Source organism: Cydia strobilella, chromosome 9 (genome assembly GCF_947568885.1).
Source record: "Cydia strobilella chromosome 9, ilCydStro3.1, whole genome shotgun sequence".
NCBI lineage: Eukaryota > Metazoa > Arthropoda > Insecta > Lepidoptera > Tortricidae > Cydia > Cydia strobilella.
In genome coordinates this window covers 14,961,517-14,979,126 of record NC_086049.1, presented here as the reverse complement: position 1 = coordinate 14,979,126, position 17,610 = coordinate 14,961,517, and the positions used below count along the sequence as shown (strand labels likewise).

Genomic DNA, 17,610 nt, shown 5'->3' with positions numbered 1-17,610 from the left:
GAAACTCGCAGCTGTCTGACACCGACCAACCAATTTCCCGACTAAATGCCAGTTGCACCATCCGCACTTGACAAACTGATCAACGTTCGCAACCGGCGCGCCGCGGCGGTTTACTATGAAACTTTCTATACAATAAAATTTAACGATGACAAACAGTTTGGTGCAACCGACCCTAAGATATCCCGAGCTCAAGGCCAAGGGCCCAGTGAGTGAATTTTTACTTATTCCTTTATATAAAAATTTGTGATTTTAGCAGACGAATATTCCCGCTGCATTTTGATAGTTTGTCTAAAGTAGGTATACTTACAAACTGTGTTAAATTCAGTTACGTTAGGAGCTTTTTCTAACCGCTACCGTAAAATGGTCCTACTTTGCTCCAATATTTGCTCCACTTTAAGGAAATCTAGAATATTTTTTTAATTGTTCATTATTAAATATTCAGGCGAATTGAATATTAAGAAGAACATCTTATTTAACATATTTTATCGGTAAATCAACTATATGAAATGTTGTTTTATATAAAACGAAGTTATAAATAAGGAGCACAAGATACCCATTGTTTGGGGTATTTTTGCTCCTACCTATAGTTTACTTAGGGGTGCAAAGTTACCCCATTGTGCGCTAAATGAATAGGCCCTGCCAAAAAAGAGAGATGAATTTTATGACTAACGTAGCAATTCAAAATATATATACAATTTTGTTTATCTGAGTATATAAACAATAATATAGTAATATTATGTTTGAATATATTAGAGGTTGTCCTTTTTTTTAATTGGAGCATAGTTACCCACCAGGGAGCAAAGTAGGACCATTTTACGGTACTATAGAACTTTCAGCTTGGATTTTTATTGTCTTTGTCCATTTTATACGTCAAATTATTGCAAAACTTTTTAAATAGTCTTGAATCACGGAAATTGGTCTCAAAACAAAAACAAAATTGTTAATAATATCAGCACAGGAAATTTCTACAGGCTTCGTTATTGCAAAAGGCTTTCCTCTAATCTATTCACTAAGCTCGGCCAATCTAGGTAAAACACCGGTGTTTGGTTAAATAGGGGTTTACTTTCAATTAATTTAGGAAACGCCCTTATTAGTTTTGCGGAAACAAAAGGAAATCTAATTGGTAGACTTAAGGGGTTTAGAACTTGGGCGTATTTGATAGAAATATATTTGAAGATTGATTATAACAATTTTATGAGAAGCAGCGCTTAAAAACTTCTGACTATTTTAAGTCCGGAGTCGAGTCCTTTAATGAGTCTTTTTTAAGCGCAATTCAAAAGGACTCGAGCCTCCGAAAAAAGACTCCTTATTTTATAGGTTTTATCTAAACAACAGTACCTACAGAAAATAGGCGTTATTATATGATTTGTGTTCCTATCCCATGTTTTTATACCTAAAGACATAGCGTTTTTTTTTGTAAATAAAATAAAGTTCCCTGAAAAGGACTTAAATCTCTAAAAAAGACTCAGGGCTGCAACAAATTGAAAAGAAGTCTGTGAAAAGAAGTGTCTGAAAAACTGAGCCGAGGACAATTTTGCACTGATAAGCTAAAATTGTCACGTTGAACACAAAATAATCAGCAATTTTTTAGCCAGATGCGTGCTAGTGTTTCACAAGTCAAAAATAAAGTAAACAATAACCAAATCAGTTTCACCACTGGGTTTAGTGTATTGATTGCCGATACGGTACACAACTACACTATAACTATTCTCACCGGCCCCTGAGATGAAAGTTCCAACTTCCCCACCCTTGAGACCGCGTCGAAAAGCCAACGCATACTGCTCAATGTTCATTTACAGGGACTGAAGTTGTGTTTGACATAAGCTGATTCCATGTCGATCTGGGTTCCAATTTGATTCAAGAACGTGACAAGGTAACGTGTAGATACACGTTACCTGCTGCTAGTAGATCCTAGGTACTTTTGCGATGTTACGCTTGAACTGCCATTTTGCAATCGACATTAATAGGCACCGAAAAATAGATATTATAAAATAATAAACGTTCGCTTTAGGACGTACAATGAAAGGTTACCCACCCTTAATTAGCTCTCTTTTTTTTATTAGCATATTATGGTGTCTCACTGCTCCAGGGCGTTCAAATTTTAGAGTAGATAGGGCTTTAGCTACTTCATCGGTTGTAATTGGGGTGACAGTGTCGGCGCAGAAGTGTTGCTCAGTGAATGTGTGTTTTGTACGGGTCTGAATATAGGGACGTGTAAAATTGTGTACATATATCCAGAAAAAATCTTTCTTTTTTCAGATCTTCAGCAACAAAGACTTACTCGTATTGTCTGAACTGTCAGAAATCGTGTGTGCATAAAACTATAGGCTAACTAGCTCCGAACCCGCAAGTAAATTCAAAAGTTCCTCGGGCCTCGAGGGCCGCACACGGATGTTGTCTATCATGCAAACGAAAATGGAATATAAGTTTTAGGATCTTGGACACTTGGATGTTCTTAATGTATCTAACAGAATTTCAGCTAAAAATAGTGTAACGAAAATAGTTCTAAATCTAATAGAAATTCGCGTCAGAGTTTCTGAAATGATCAGAGTAATCTATACTAGTAGGTACCTTGTGTTCTATTTAGTGTTATCATACTTAAATCTGAAAAGTTGTAACTTTCTGTGGTTGTAACACTTGTACTTAGTTAAGTACTTATAGATAGGTACCTAAATTGAGGATAACCCGGAATAAGGCACTAGATATATTTTATTGTAGAATTCATCTCTTAGATTCAGAAATCAAGCTAAACAAACGACGTTATGTGATTCGAAAATGGACATTGGTTATTGGATAAAAACACATTTTATAATATTATATTTTACATTCATTCTTACCATATTTCACAATAAGTAGTAGATATCTGGTCAACATCAATTCTTTAGATTTAAATAAATTAGGTTTTATAAATACGAAACCCTGAAAAGTCCAAAGTAGAAAAAAGTATTCCTAAAAGAAATAAATCTAAAGTGCGTACATAGCATGTTTCGTGAATGTTAATATATTCCGAGGAAATTATGAACCCTACGTAAACCGTGCCCCTGTGCCACGATAATAAATCTCTCCGAACATTGCTACTTAATACAAACATGACCGTTTACTCTCATAACATGTTTTTTGGTATTTATTTGGCCAATACTGAAAACAAAGGAGTACCTATGCCGTTTTACCTTACCTTAATTACGTACTCTTGACGGACGTTTAGACGTCTCATAAAAAGGGACTTATTCCGTGGGGCAATCCTCGAATACTCTATTGTGTGTTTTATGAAGATGTGTTTTATATTCGTATTATACCTACACATGTACATTATCCTCGAATGCGTCCAGAAACGGTAACTTTATACTTACTCTTCGGTATTTATGTTAGGAATTCCATTTAGGTAAGTACTTTATATTAAGCCCTGGGACCATGTAACATAACTTACGACGATAAAGGTGACTGTCCATTTGTGACTGCCGCTGCACTGCAGTTGCGACGTTACGCGGTCCAGCACTACTGTAGCAGCACGACTGCTGCTGTTGCGGCGTGCAGTCGCGACAGCGTTAGTTGATGGCTTGTCAATGTCAAGTCATATAATGTCAGACGTACAAATAAAATACTTATTTTAGTTTTGTATTTTTTACGAGAAGAAGCGAGTGACGATAATGCTACATGTTACATGAAAAAGAAGACCAGTTTGCCTTTCTACAATAGTACAATAGTCAGAGTCCGACGAAGGCAGCTACGCAATATTAATATAAAATCTGATATTTAATGGTGATCGTTTATTCAGGGAATATTGCCGATTAAATGAAAAGCAATTCAACATTGAATGAGACTTAATAATTGACGAAATACAAACAAATTCCTCAAATGAAATTAATGCAGAAGAAAAATATTATTCTTAACATTAAGGTAAGATCACATAGTGAAATTTTCTTCCCCATCCTCTTGCCTGAATGCGTGACCACCGCACACAGCAAGCCGACGCAAACGAGACTCATGTAGTTCGTGATATATACTACTTAATCCACCTGCATCAAGTATAGGTACCTACTCGGCCGTCAGAAACGTGCGGCTGGATTTAGAAGTCTGTGATAAATGTCCCCTCAAAACCATGCCAGGTAGGCTCTTTATCAGGTCTTTCATTGATTTCTGCAGTGATTCGTGGGTTCCGGAGATGGCGATGCGACACGTAACAATAAATTATCCAATGGTGGGCAGACAGTCGTTCCGTATTAGCAAAGTATTACAGATTTATCTTTCTAAGTATTCATATTAAGCCAATTTTACTTTCTTTAGGTACCTAACAATGAAGTATGATGAATAAAATAATTTGTAAGAGCTATAAGTAATTGCGCAATTTACACTTCATATTGTCCAGTTTCGTATTTCAAACTGAAACACAAATTTAAATCTTATAATTCCTCTCGTGTTGCAGGTGTCCCACTCTTCATGATATGACCGCACCATCCATATAAAACTTGACGGGCGAGACAAGAAATCCTTAAGCTATTTCCCTCACCTTGGCCGATAGAAAGAACTTTTAATAAATTAATTTGAATAATAAATGGTTTCCTCGTGTTGGTGTAATGAAAAATTACGTGTTGCACTGTAACAAAGTTTGTTTAACCCTCATGCCTTGAGATCCCCGCAACTGTCAATATTCTAAATTTTAAAGCATTCGCTTCTCTCGTAGTTCAATTTTGTATCCTTTCGTACGTTTGGGTATCAATACCATGAGATATTAAACAACATCTTTGCCCCTTGTAATAAAAATTAATGATTGCTTCTTTTATTTAGCTCAGGAATGGCTTTGCAATGACAAAATGAGAAAGTGTCACCATAAACGACATTATATAATTATAGTTTGTCAAAGGACTGTCTCATTTCAAACATTAGATGACCAACTATACTATGATATTACGACTAGAGTTGCCAGGAATATTCGCAACTATTCGGTATTCGGCCTATTCGGCCACTTTGCCGAATATTCGGTATTCTATTTGCCTCTCTATCGCTCGTGCCCTGTCGAGCTTATAGGCCTTATGGCTATCTTCGCAAAACTACGAAAAAATATAAGAACAGTTTATATAATGAATTTATCATGAAATGTTAAAAAAATCACATAGGAAAATATAGGGACTGTCTCAATTGAAACAGACAGAGAGAATCATATACTATCTTTGTCTTGGGCTAGTATACTATAGCACCCAAAGGAAATGGATGAGTAGATTTTTGGTTGTTCTTATTTACTGACAGATTTGGTTTGCCCTTCGAGCAACACGGAAGGGAGTCGGCATTCGCACTATTTCCCCTCTGTCGAGGTACAAGATCAATTGTGCATGCATACAACTAGCGCGGTACGTACAACACACACCTCGTGTTGCACACAATAATTGTGTAATGCGCTCTTTATTATAAAGAGATCGAGGTGTGCAAGACTTGTCTTTGACGTGTGTCATTTTCTATGTATTTGTGTCATCATTAGAGATTGGATTTTGTAAGTAGTGAGTGAGACTGTGTGCACGTTTTCCTCCGTAAAAAATGGCAGAACGATTTGTACGGTAAGATATCGCTTGGGCTCCTCCCTTCCGACGTGTCGGAAGCCGGTGTTGCTCGAAGTGTTTGCCAGACTATAGTTAACTTCCGAATTTGACGCTCTCTTTTCGGACCTATCATTATAGTTTCCTGACTGGCTCTGTGACATGGCTCAATCTAGGAGGATATTACCAAACGGAGCCGCCACGTCTGTAATTTGCGGTACATAAACGTCTGCCAATTTTTGCGGGGGAGGGGAACGTCAAATGTATACGTAACGTCAAAATAGCCATGTCAGATAAACGTCAGTCCATACATTGTGTATGACCATTGGCCGACTATTTTCGACAGAGGGGAATGCCAATGGCTACTCCGTTTTGTTATATCCTCCTAGGGCTCAATATAGATTAGCAAAAAAGTTTACAGTAGGTACAGTCGCCATCGGATATATCGGAGCGACCGAGGTGCTAAAAATATCTGAACATGCACTCTAGCGCCTTGACAATAAAGGCGTGTTTAGATATGTGTGACCTCCTTGGCCGCCCCGATATATCTGCGATATATGGCGACTGTACCATCGGGATTCTTTGTCCGTGGGTGTAATAAGCTCCTTAGAACGTAGTGGTTATATCCTCTTTGCTTAGAACTACTAATATCTGTGACCAAAGACATTTCAGTGCAGGTGACAGATTTGACGTGCGGTCTGCAGCCGCAGTTGCAATAATACACCAAATACGCAAAAATGGCCATGCTACGTGCGGTCGGTCTTGTCATTCATTTTACTATGGAAATTGACAATAACACCGACGTGTCGGAGCAGTAGTGCAGCTGCGGTCGGGAAAACGTTAAAATCACCATATTACGTGCAGTCGATATCGTCATTCATTTTACTATGGAAATTGACAATAACACCGACGCGTTCAGGCCGCTGCAGTAGTGTCGGTGCAGTCGCGCAGCTGCGGTCAGAAATGGACTGTCACCTTAAATCTTCGAGTACGGCTCAGTCATTGCTACTACCTAATCCAATCGTAAGCGTCTTGGAAAATATTTTATCTCGAATGTTGCACATTATTGGTACAAGCGTAAAACCGTTAACTCATTATCCCTACTGATGCCATACGGCATCACTTTTAATATGATTAAGTAATAAAGTTAGATAATTGTCTGATTTATATGACCACAAGATTACACACAGAAAGTTATCCAAATATGAGACCTAAAATAATGCGTAAAGCAGTGGGTAAGGTGAACTTGATCTACAATAAAAGGACAAAAATCGGACAAGTGCGAGTCGGACTCGCCCACCGATGGTTCCGTACTTTTTAGTATTTGTTGTTATAGCGGCAAAAGAAATACCTACATCATTTGAACTGTCTAGTCTCTATCACGGTTCATGAGTCTGGTGCCAGACAGACAGACGGACAGCGGAGTCTTAGTAATAGGGTGCCGCTTTTACCCTTTGGGTACGGAACCCTAAAAAGGGGCACAGAAGTTACAACATATTTTTATCCTTGGCGCAAGGATGAATATCAAAATTGGCATCAAGAATAAAAACATTTTGTGTAGGAGTGAGTTACCAATACCCGTGACGTATGACGTACGAGGTATGGCGTCACGACATTAAAGTCAGAACATCAAAACATGACGATGACTGGCTGGAGAACCTTAAGCAGATAAGTCGTCGTGCCCTACATCACCTCCTGCGGACTCGCGTTTTGTGTGCGATAGATGTGGTAAGAAATGCCGCGCTGCTATAGGACTCTATAGCCATCAACGGTGATAAACCCATAAGCGCCGCAACAAACCCGGGTATGTCCTTAAACTACGTCCAAAAGAGGGGTATGGGCACTGTGAATGACATCTCGCTTTGTGTGGTAGGGCACAGGACAGCGGATGTAATTCCAGATCTAGAGCAGAGCCCAACTGGGGAGGTACCTCCACCTTACAGAAAACCGCAGCCAAATAACACTAGACCCTACTAATAGTGTTGTGTTCCTGCCGGTGAGTAAGGTTGCCAGAAATCGAGGGAGAGGAGTGTTAGGGTCGGCAACGCGCATGTAACTCCTCTGGAGTTGCAGGCGTACATAGGCTACGGAGACTGCTTAACATCAGGCGGGCCGTATGCTTGTTTGCCACCGACGTAGTATAAAAAAAAACATCTACAACAAACGATGTGGACAATGATGATGGATGTATTTTACGTAAACTCTAAATATTTACAATAGACAGCTTGGAGAATTGATCAATGTGGTTTAAAATTTAAAAAGGGAAATGAAAGTTTGTAATGGAATAATTGATGCAAAATTCCCATCGGGCATACTGATAATAATATCCGTAACAAGGGCAGAATTGGCACAATAACAAACAAACAATTTGGTAAAGCATAATCTGTAGATTACGGACGCCATCGATACCGATAACTGCCATGGAAATCGGTAGGGCAATAACAGCCACTAGCAAACTAGATTCATTTTGATACCGCGATGAATTGTATGCTTATGGCCCAGATCTGGTACAAATAGGAACAAATTGTAAACTGGCAATTCAGTTTATTGGTTGGTTAAGCCAAACCCGAAAGTGCCATACTTTCAGACAGTACAAAATACATTTTATCGTTTTTCAAACGCTTTTCGCTGATGAACTCCCGTTAAGAATGCGACCATTTCATTTTAATAAAAAATCAAAAGTTTCATTTTAATATTAAAATCATGGAGACTATATAAAGGAGCCAAATCTCTATGTAAAAGATAAAAAGATAAATGATAAAAGACATTTATTCGTGACGATCACAACACAAGTACGAACATGTACAGACAACAACAGCAAGAAAAGAAGAGATCATCAAGTGTGCATCACGAAATGGACCCAACTCAGCATAATGCTAGCTATAAAGCCAGCGCTGGTCTTCCGTAGGGCCCATTCGGTGATGCCACGACAGATAACACACAAAGATACATATTAAAACATTACAAAGCTACACACAAAGAATACCTAATTATATACAAACATATTAACCAAACCAAAAAGATATACATGAAGAGCACAAACAAAAATAAAAAAACAAGTATACAAGAAAAAAAAAGAAAAACATTCAAGAAACAAACAAACAAATCCATAGACAATTAATAATTATGAATGCGACCATACCATCTGTCAAAAACCAGCTTGCAGCTGCTAGCGCCAGCGGCTACTGGCAAAACTAAAACTGCCTGCAACTGCAAGCACGGTATAACCTCAACTAAATGGTATTTTCGCAACATAAGACGTAATCCTAACATACACTTAAAATTATAAATTAAAAGAAGTAATATGGCAAAGCAAAAGGGACAAAAACGAACGGTAAATAAATACGAGAGACAATTTATATGCAACTAGTGTCATGACTCAAAGTTTCCTGTGATTGTTGGTGTAAATACATAAACTTCTTGAGTTTGCATCTAAAAGTGTTAACATTTTGCAGGTTCCTTATTGGCGGAGTTATATGTATGAAAAGTGTCCATCAAAAAACAGTAATTAGGCGGCGCCACCATACACCGAAATACTACCAAAAACAACCTACGTAATTTGGTCGGATTATTTGTTGGTTTATGTTATACTCATGTCCCAGAGCCTAACTAGCGCCACCGGAGAGATTAGGAACTATTATTTAAAGCTGAAAGCGGTCACTTTTGCAACAATTCTGCCATAAGAGATTGGCATCCTTTCTATATCATCCATAATTAAAATATTCTACTTACTTAGGACTAGCCTTTTTTAGTAAACCATAGAGTAACTTATACATACTGTACCTTTAACAGGTTTTTGACAAGTTTTCAGAGATAATAAAATATGACATTGATGCATCAAGGCCGTTTGATTACAGAGGACCTACCGGGAAACGCGAATCCGAAATTTAGCTATCTGCCTCTTTATCGCTCGAATATGCAAGAGTGACAGAGATAACGAAATTTCAATTTTCTTGTTTCGCGATAGACCCTCATATTGTGGTAGTGGCGCCCTGGCGCCCCCTACGCAGTTTCGCGTAATATTCCCTGTTGTATTAAAACAGAAACGTCTTCAAACGATACCACAAAGCTTAGAAATAAATGAAAAGTGGAAATTAATCTCTTAGCGTTGTAGAAAAATCTCATCGCAACATTTAGGACAGAAACAATAGAGCGACTGATTTGATAACTCTCGAATCTCTCGATAACCACACTCATTTAACTTATCTATAGATGCCAATAAACTATAAGTCGTGAATTCCACGAATACTCCAATTCATTTTGAACTTTATACCTACTAGTATAAGACGCACATTATGCTGGAAAACGATTGTTTTTAGTGCCACTGGTAGTTTCTCTGATTGATTTCAGATAAAAAGATAATAAAATTCAATATTGTTTAATGTCCCACTTCTAAGCGTGGGGATACACTGTCAAATTACTTCCGTTCCGATATTGTCTTTATAGGTCAAATAATACACAACTTTGGTAACAAAACAAATTATTTTAGTAAATATTTTGATTTGTTTTTGTTTTATTTAAGTAGGTAGTCACATTACTATAATAAACTATAATTATAAACTGATATTAAAGAAAAAGTGACGTGGCGGGGTGGCCTAGGGGTTTAAGGCGTTAGCCCGGATTGCTAAAGACGCCGGTTCGAATCTCGCCTTCACCACTGGAGGGCTTCGTCACCTTTTCTTTAATATATGACATCTATTTCGTTTAATATGTCAAATCATAATTATTATAGTAAATGACTAAAAATAAACAGGTACATACATACAACATCAAGCCCGGGGTATAAATTTGTAGAAAAAAAAGTTTATTGTAATGGTAATATTTAAATGTGGAAAATTTACTAAATTTTCTATATTGGTAAAGAACGATGCCAAAACGCGAGGTTTAAACGTTCTGACATGTGCCTAGTATGGAACTGGTAAAAGTTGCAGGAGTGTGTTAGAAGAGGGTGACAAACCTTTTCATGATGTAGGTATTAAATAAGACGTTTATGTGTTTTATATGCGTCTAAATTTATTATTATGTGTAACGATATTATTTTTGTAATGTGATCAAATCACGAACGAAAGATTTTTTTTTTGGCGCCAATCAAGCAAATCGATACCTTTCGACTGCGTGTTAGGATTTACATGATGGCTTTATCCGCAATCCGTTCGTGTATCGAATTTGCGTGTGCAAATTCATTCAATCTTACATTGAATCCGGCTTCAATCTAATATTTCCTGTTGAATATTTGACACATCCTTATTGTGATTGCGTGTATCATTAATGGATCTTATCTATAGGCACAACAACAGTAAAATAGTTATTAGGCACATGCACACACAACATACCATCATACATACTGCTAACTGACTAATTGTTTTTAAATATTGTAGCAAAGATAGAAGAATGTTGTGATAGTATATAAGTTGCAACTAAAAGCATGAATATGTTTAGCGTATCGTTTAAGTAAAAACATCCGTTTGTTTTTACTAAACAGGAAAAACCTAGACACCTACTGTATTTTATTTGGATTTTTATGTCAAGTACCTAAATATACTGCGATATTTCTACCATTTTATTTCCATAATAATACTAACTACTACTACTAAGCTAATTAATGCCCGGTATTATCAAAACTCACACACGTTTTCCTCAATAACTACTATGACCTGAATTATTTTATGTTCTCAGAAGTAAATAATTATAGAGCTATATTTGAATTTAAAAAACGAATTATTGACCGTATAATAGTTTAGTCAAGTTTTTACTTCAGAAAATACGTGATGCCGTCCGGCATCGCTAGAAACTTATATTCATAAATATAGGTACTACCTATTTATTATGTCAAAATGAAATCAAATTCACATCAATGTGTAAGTTTAAATCGGGGTCCTGATGGGGACATTTGTAATGTCCCCAATCATCAGAGGTCAACCCTCTGCCCTGACGAATCGAGCCGTGTAAATGAATTATTCAATTATTCTCCAGTACCACGCCAGCTAGAGATTAGTGTCGGTTATGAATTTATTTGATGTAGCTACTAGAGAGTAAATAAAAACAGCATGACATCTATTTCAGTTAATACCAAGTTAATACTTACGAGTTTGGCGCGAATGCAGTGCGCGAGTGGAGCCAAGTGAATGCAGTCGAAATGAGAGCGTTGAGAAGTGTGTGGTGTGAGATTGCAAGATAGAATTAGGAACAGTGTGATACGGGAAAAGTGTGGACTGAACGAACATGTAGTGACAAAAATTTGAGAAAGGTATGTTGAGATGATTTGGACACGTGGAAAGAATGAGTGAAAGAAGGCTAACAAAGAGAGTGTATAAGGGAGAAGTAGAAGCGGGAGTTGGAAGGGGTAGACCTCGGCGGACTTTCTCTGATCAAATCGGGGAAATCCTGAAGAAAATTCAGGTCAAGAGCACCCTGAACCGGCGAGCGTGTATGAAGAATGTAATAAAAGTGTAGGAAGCGAAAGAGGTAGGTATGTTAGGATCGTAGCAAGTGGAAATCCGTGGTCTCTGCCTATCCCTCCGGGAAATAGGCGTATAGATGTAGTTTGGCGCGATGACCCAAAATGAGCCTTGGCCTTTAACACAAGAGCACGCCATTTTATCCGGTCCTACGTGGATTCACGCCAGATTTCACTGACGCCGAACTCCCGGAGATTCGCCTCCACTCTCTACCCGCGCACCGATATTTAGGATGACCAACAGGACGGCGTCCAGTCGGTCGACCCAAATATGTCCTCTTTACAACACGATCTTCACCCATTCTTTTGAGGTAGCCCAGCCGACGGATGCTTTGGTCTCACCCATCGGTTCGGCGATGAGTTCTTCGATTTCGTAATTTTTCCGAATCCTCCAAATGCCATCGTCTCTTTTATTTCAGTTTAATAAAATAATATTTTTTTAATTTAGATTATTTTCTTCTTAGTTAATAACAGCCCGGCCAATACAGAAAATGGTTAAATTATAAGTATTAAGTACTTACAACAAAATTCATATAAATATACTTATAATACAAAACCTATTATCAAGCCGTTATATATTCTTATATTTTGAGTATTCGGTGACTCTTAGGGTAATACTCTAGGGATATTCTTCCATATTTTACACAGTTAAGTAATGGATCGGTGGGTTTCTGTCTCCGGGATAGTATTAATCCCGAAGGAAAGTACTTTAACGTCCCGAAGCGGGCCTTCTGTGGACGATCGTTTTGTGTATGTCACGGCCCAGAGTGTGTTACTTCGCTTAGATAATTTTGAGTCGTGCATTCATATAAACCATTGTAAGTGTAAACTTATTTTGTTATTGTTACCTAGTTTACCTACAACTGGTTACAGTTTTATCAACAAACAAGGAACATAAGTTGAATAGTACCTACTGAAACAATCATCAATTTTTTAACATGCAGATACGTCTGCGAGCGATACTCCCTGCCAGAAGTGTAACTTTTTCCATTTTTTCCTTTAATATAAAATTTGAAACAATCATTTTCGAAAATTACTATCTGAAATCGAACTAGAAGAAAGAAACAATAAAACACAACTCATTCACTCACACACATGTCGAGTTACCGACCCAATCAATGAGAACAAATCAGTTGATCTCCCTATCCCCGATATCTGCATTAAGAGTGAATAATACCAATCCAATTTAACATCCCTAGTCTAATAGCTCCCTTTTGTACCGTAATTCGTAAAGAATTATCGAACACACCCTAAAGAAAACATTTTTTTCTCTTATCCGTGGAATGAACGGATAATAGGCATCATTGTATATTCATATCAAGTAAATCGAAACAGAGTATTCTAAAACACAATTGCTGAAAAAACAGTTTTTTTATGTGTTGCGCTATTAGGACGTTGTTTTATTCATAGAGTTTCAATAGGTAGATGCGTATCGATCGATGGACTATAATCGACATTATCCTGTTTGTGGTGTTTAATGGGTACAACTTACTAACATAAATACGATAAAGTTATACAATAGTAAATATAGTTCATCATATGGAATGGATTTATTCGTCATATGGTTAAATAGAGAAGAATAAATAAGTTATAGGAATTTCAAAAGAGCCGTAAAATCAAATGACCCGTAGTTATTTTAAAACAGAACGCGACACGTCGCCGGGTTCCAACTAGTACCTTGAGACATGACCATTACTACCTCTAGCAGGATTGTGATACTGAAGAAGGTTGGGGCCTTCTGGCCGTTAGAGCACGAACTTGAGCTGGAAATCACAAAAACAGGTGTAGGCCAGTAAAGTCTAATGACATAAAACATATGATCATCATCATCATATCAGCCTTTCATCGCCTTCTGCTGAGCATAGGCCTCTCTTCGAGTACGCCACTTATCCGGATTCTGAGCCAATCTCATCCAGAAGTGACCCAACAAAACATATGATGCGAGTAGCAAACGACAATTAAATCACGCTAAGCCGGCCTTTCCAAAAAATAACCACAGCTTTAATGTTCAAACATTGCAGTCACGAGATTCGTATACATAATCCCTCGTTACTCCTCAAACGAATAGTTTGCATTTAACCCAATTAGCCGAAATTCAACTTTATTCTCAAATACGCAGGGATTATAATTGTTTACCAATACGCTGACCATTCGTATTCCGAAGATACTTTTTTGACGGTGTAGCTGTCGTTTGCGCTCATGAAGTTTTTACCTTACACCGTAAACAATAAGTGATGTTTTAGTATTTTTGTAAATATAAATACGATGTTTTGGAAGTAAAGGGTAGTATCAGGCGGTGCAATTTGTATTTTTCTTTTGAGCAGCACGGAAGGATCCCTAGAGCCCTTTACGGCGAGGAAAGCTGTAGTGGCTTTGCGTTTAACCTTTCTCCGAACCAATTATTTCTTCATAAAAAATAAGCTTTTTCACGTAACAGGAATGAATAATAAACGAAATCGCAGTTGCCCGCAAATCCGACTCGGCCTGAACCCGATTTGTGGCATTACTCAGCTGCTTATATGGTTGTCATTTAATGTTGAACTTCTGCCAGGTGTATACGGTTACCAATAAATATAAATAGCAATATTGAGTCCTTTCTCTAGTAACTTTATTGATTCGAAACCCGATTATTTGAGCTCACCAATGAGGGCTACCGCGTCTAATTTCACCGCGAGGGGCCCTAGTGTAGATGGAGGTCTTTCAAAAATGTCAAATGCATAGAAGTTTTGGGGATTTCAAGCAATTTTTTCCAGAATTTTCACTCCTTATTCATAACTGTGGTAAATCTTTGTCCATCTTTGATTATTCATGGTAAACAATAGATATAGCTCAATAACTGTTACTGGTTTAAAAAAAGTGCCAACTAATATGCAAAATTAAACAGGTTGAAAAAAATTACACATTTAGACGTTAAAATACCTTTGTGTATATTATAACGTATTGATTTTATAAAAATAAGCCTAGAAGAATTTCGAGATCTGTTTTTCTCATTAGTTTTTTTACGAGTTACGAGCCGGGGTTTGAACCCGCGACCTCCGGATTGAAAGTCGCGAGCTCTTACCGCTCAGCCACCAGTGCTACTAGTCTAAGTAATGTATAAGTATGTTTATTAAGCATAATGGAGTTCGTCTAAGCTAATGTTTCATCGACTTGAATAGAAGTCAGGGAGTAGAACAAAGTTTCAAAATTTTTATAGTTTGACATCAATGATGACAGTGCCACAACTATGTCATTGCAAATGCCATGCAGAGTTAGCTTGGTCCGACTCTAATTTGATCCTCTTCTTATGTGCAGGGAAATAACTTAGGTACTCACATTGCGTGCCCTCTTTGGCGCCGAATTCCATGAGCATCTTGGCGAGCGGCCTGTTGCTGGCCAGCACGGCCACGTCGAGCGGCGACAGGCCATCGGGGTTGACACTGGAATATGTACAATTCGTCAATGACAGGTAATGTACGATTCTGCGCGTACAGGTCAAAGGAATTTGAGCCTTCTATACAGTAGTTACGTTCCATATTTAAATGGTAAAGCTAACGGTTCGGAGCGGTCATCGCCATCAATTATATCAGAGCGGCCAAGGTGTTCACATGTATCTGAACAAAGCTTTTATTATCATTACGTTAAAGAGCATGTTCAGATTTTGATCACCTTGGCGGCTCTGATTTATCTGATCGCAATTGTCATATCGAAAAATTTGATTCCTGACCCACTGTGAAACCTTTTCACATTTACTAAGTCATTGGCAGTACATTGGTTTGATAAGTAAAATTATTATGACACTTTCAAATACTGTGACAAAATCACAAATCAGTTTTTTAGATTGCATTTATTTTCTTATATACATATTTTTATATTCTCTTTATTTAGCGACCAAAATATAAGACAAAGGGTAGAATCCTTTTATAAAAATCAGACTAAATAAAAACCTCCTTACACATCTACATATTTTTTCTTTACTTCAGATACCTCGGTGGTGGATAAAAAGTTGTAATGCCTTGGTTGAAAAGAATACCTTTTACCACAAGATTTTTCCCTGAAAATATTCAAAGCTCTTTCTATAAGTACTTACTTGTAGTAAATTCACTGTTCATGGCAAGGCCCCAGAGGTGCAGTCCTTAGTGAATTTACTAGTAAAATAAATAAAAAATAAGGTGTTCCATTATCCTTTTTCACTTAACCCCTTTTCCTTTAGCCCTGAAGGCTTGGGTGATAATGATAATTCAGTATTATTAGGTAGATTCAGTGTATTTATACCTAGCGCAAATCTTCTTACTTTTATTCTTACTTTATAATTCTCGTCAATGAATCTGTATGATTGGCAAAATATAAACACTCTTACGAGTACGTTAGACTAGAATAACTAGATAGTCAAAAGATATATTTTGTTAACAAAGTTATTTTGATGGGATTAACAAAATATAATTTTCCCCTCACTAGCTCGGAAAGTTGTCGTTTATCCTTCAATACAAGCGGGGAAAAACGCGTTTTATCCACTAGTGGGGAAAGTAATTTGACCTTGGATGGAGCGTGTTTAAGTAGCTTGACAGATAACAAAACGTAGAACGCTCATGATAATGGTTCGTTCGATATTAATTATCATTAAATAAATGGTTTGAGAATCTAATAAAAAATACCAAATTTAGCTTTATTTAATGATTTTAAGTCATAAACCTTAAAATTCCATAAGAAACGTTAGATTTTTATAATGATGTTAAATATAATTCTGAACGCACAAGTTGAGTCGATGCAATTTCAAAACGCATCGTTGACATTTCATACATCAGAACAGAAATGTCAACATTGTCAACAAAATTTTTACTGTTCTTCTCACCGACTCACGTAAAAATCAGAATTTCTAGTGTTTTCTGTTATAATATCGTAAAAAAATTAGTGATTCCAGTGATGAAGATGATCTAACGCCTGTGGATGTTGCACTTTCCTCGCTATTGTGAGGGGAAAAGTTTTGTGTTACACACGGGTGCAAATGTATTTTACTTCTCGTGTGTTAAAACACTCGCTACGCTCAGGATTCTATTTTAGAACCACTCGCTTCGCTCGTGGTTCAACTATAGAATCCTTTCGCTTGCTCATGTTTCAATTCCACACTCGCGGGTAAAATACAACTTTGCACCCTTGTATTACAAATAACTATTAACTTTTATTTAATGTAAAAGGCTGCAATGGTCCATTATGTCATCAATCGTGTTATTAAAGCTTTCATGGAATTCTGCAGTGAAAAAGGATACGTGATTCAGTTATCTGAATATTCATTTAGTCGTGACATTTTCAACGGGTGAGGACGTAGAGTACATTATTATTATGTAAGGTGCATTAAGACAACTCCGAATGCGGGGTATTTTTGAAAATTTTATATATCTACCTAATTTATTAATTTTCGCTACCTAAAGGTTGTCTGGAAGAGATCGCATTTTAGCGATAAGATCGCCTGTTGATGACCTCTACTTGTGTTGCTGTTTCTAATATGATTTTCTTCTATTGAGGTGTGCAATGTGCAATAAAGACTATTACTTTTTTTTTTATAAAGGGTATTATTTTATTTAGTAACCAAAAAAAAGGCATACCATCAGATCCACAGCGCAGGCTTGGTCACATTACATTTGTATT

At 37.2% G+C, this 17,610-nt stretch overlaps 1 protein-coding gene across 1 annotated transcript in view; it reads right to left on the bottom strand.

Moving 5' to 3' along the window:
• LOC134744422 (ankyrin-repeat and fibronectin type III domain-containing 1) overlaps nt 1-17,610 on the bottom strand; it is a 246,812-nt gene that overhangs the window by 20,559 nt on the left and 208,643 nt on the right. Inside the window, exon 8 of the mRNA XM_063678234.1 lies at nt 15,301-15,404. Within this exon, the coding sequence (XP_063534304.1) occupies nt 15,301-15,404 (104 nt within the window). The remainder of the gene's footprint in view (nt 1-15,300; nt 15,405-17,610) is intronic.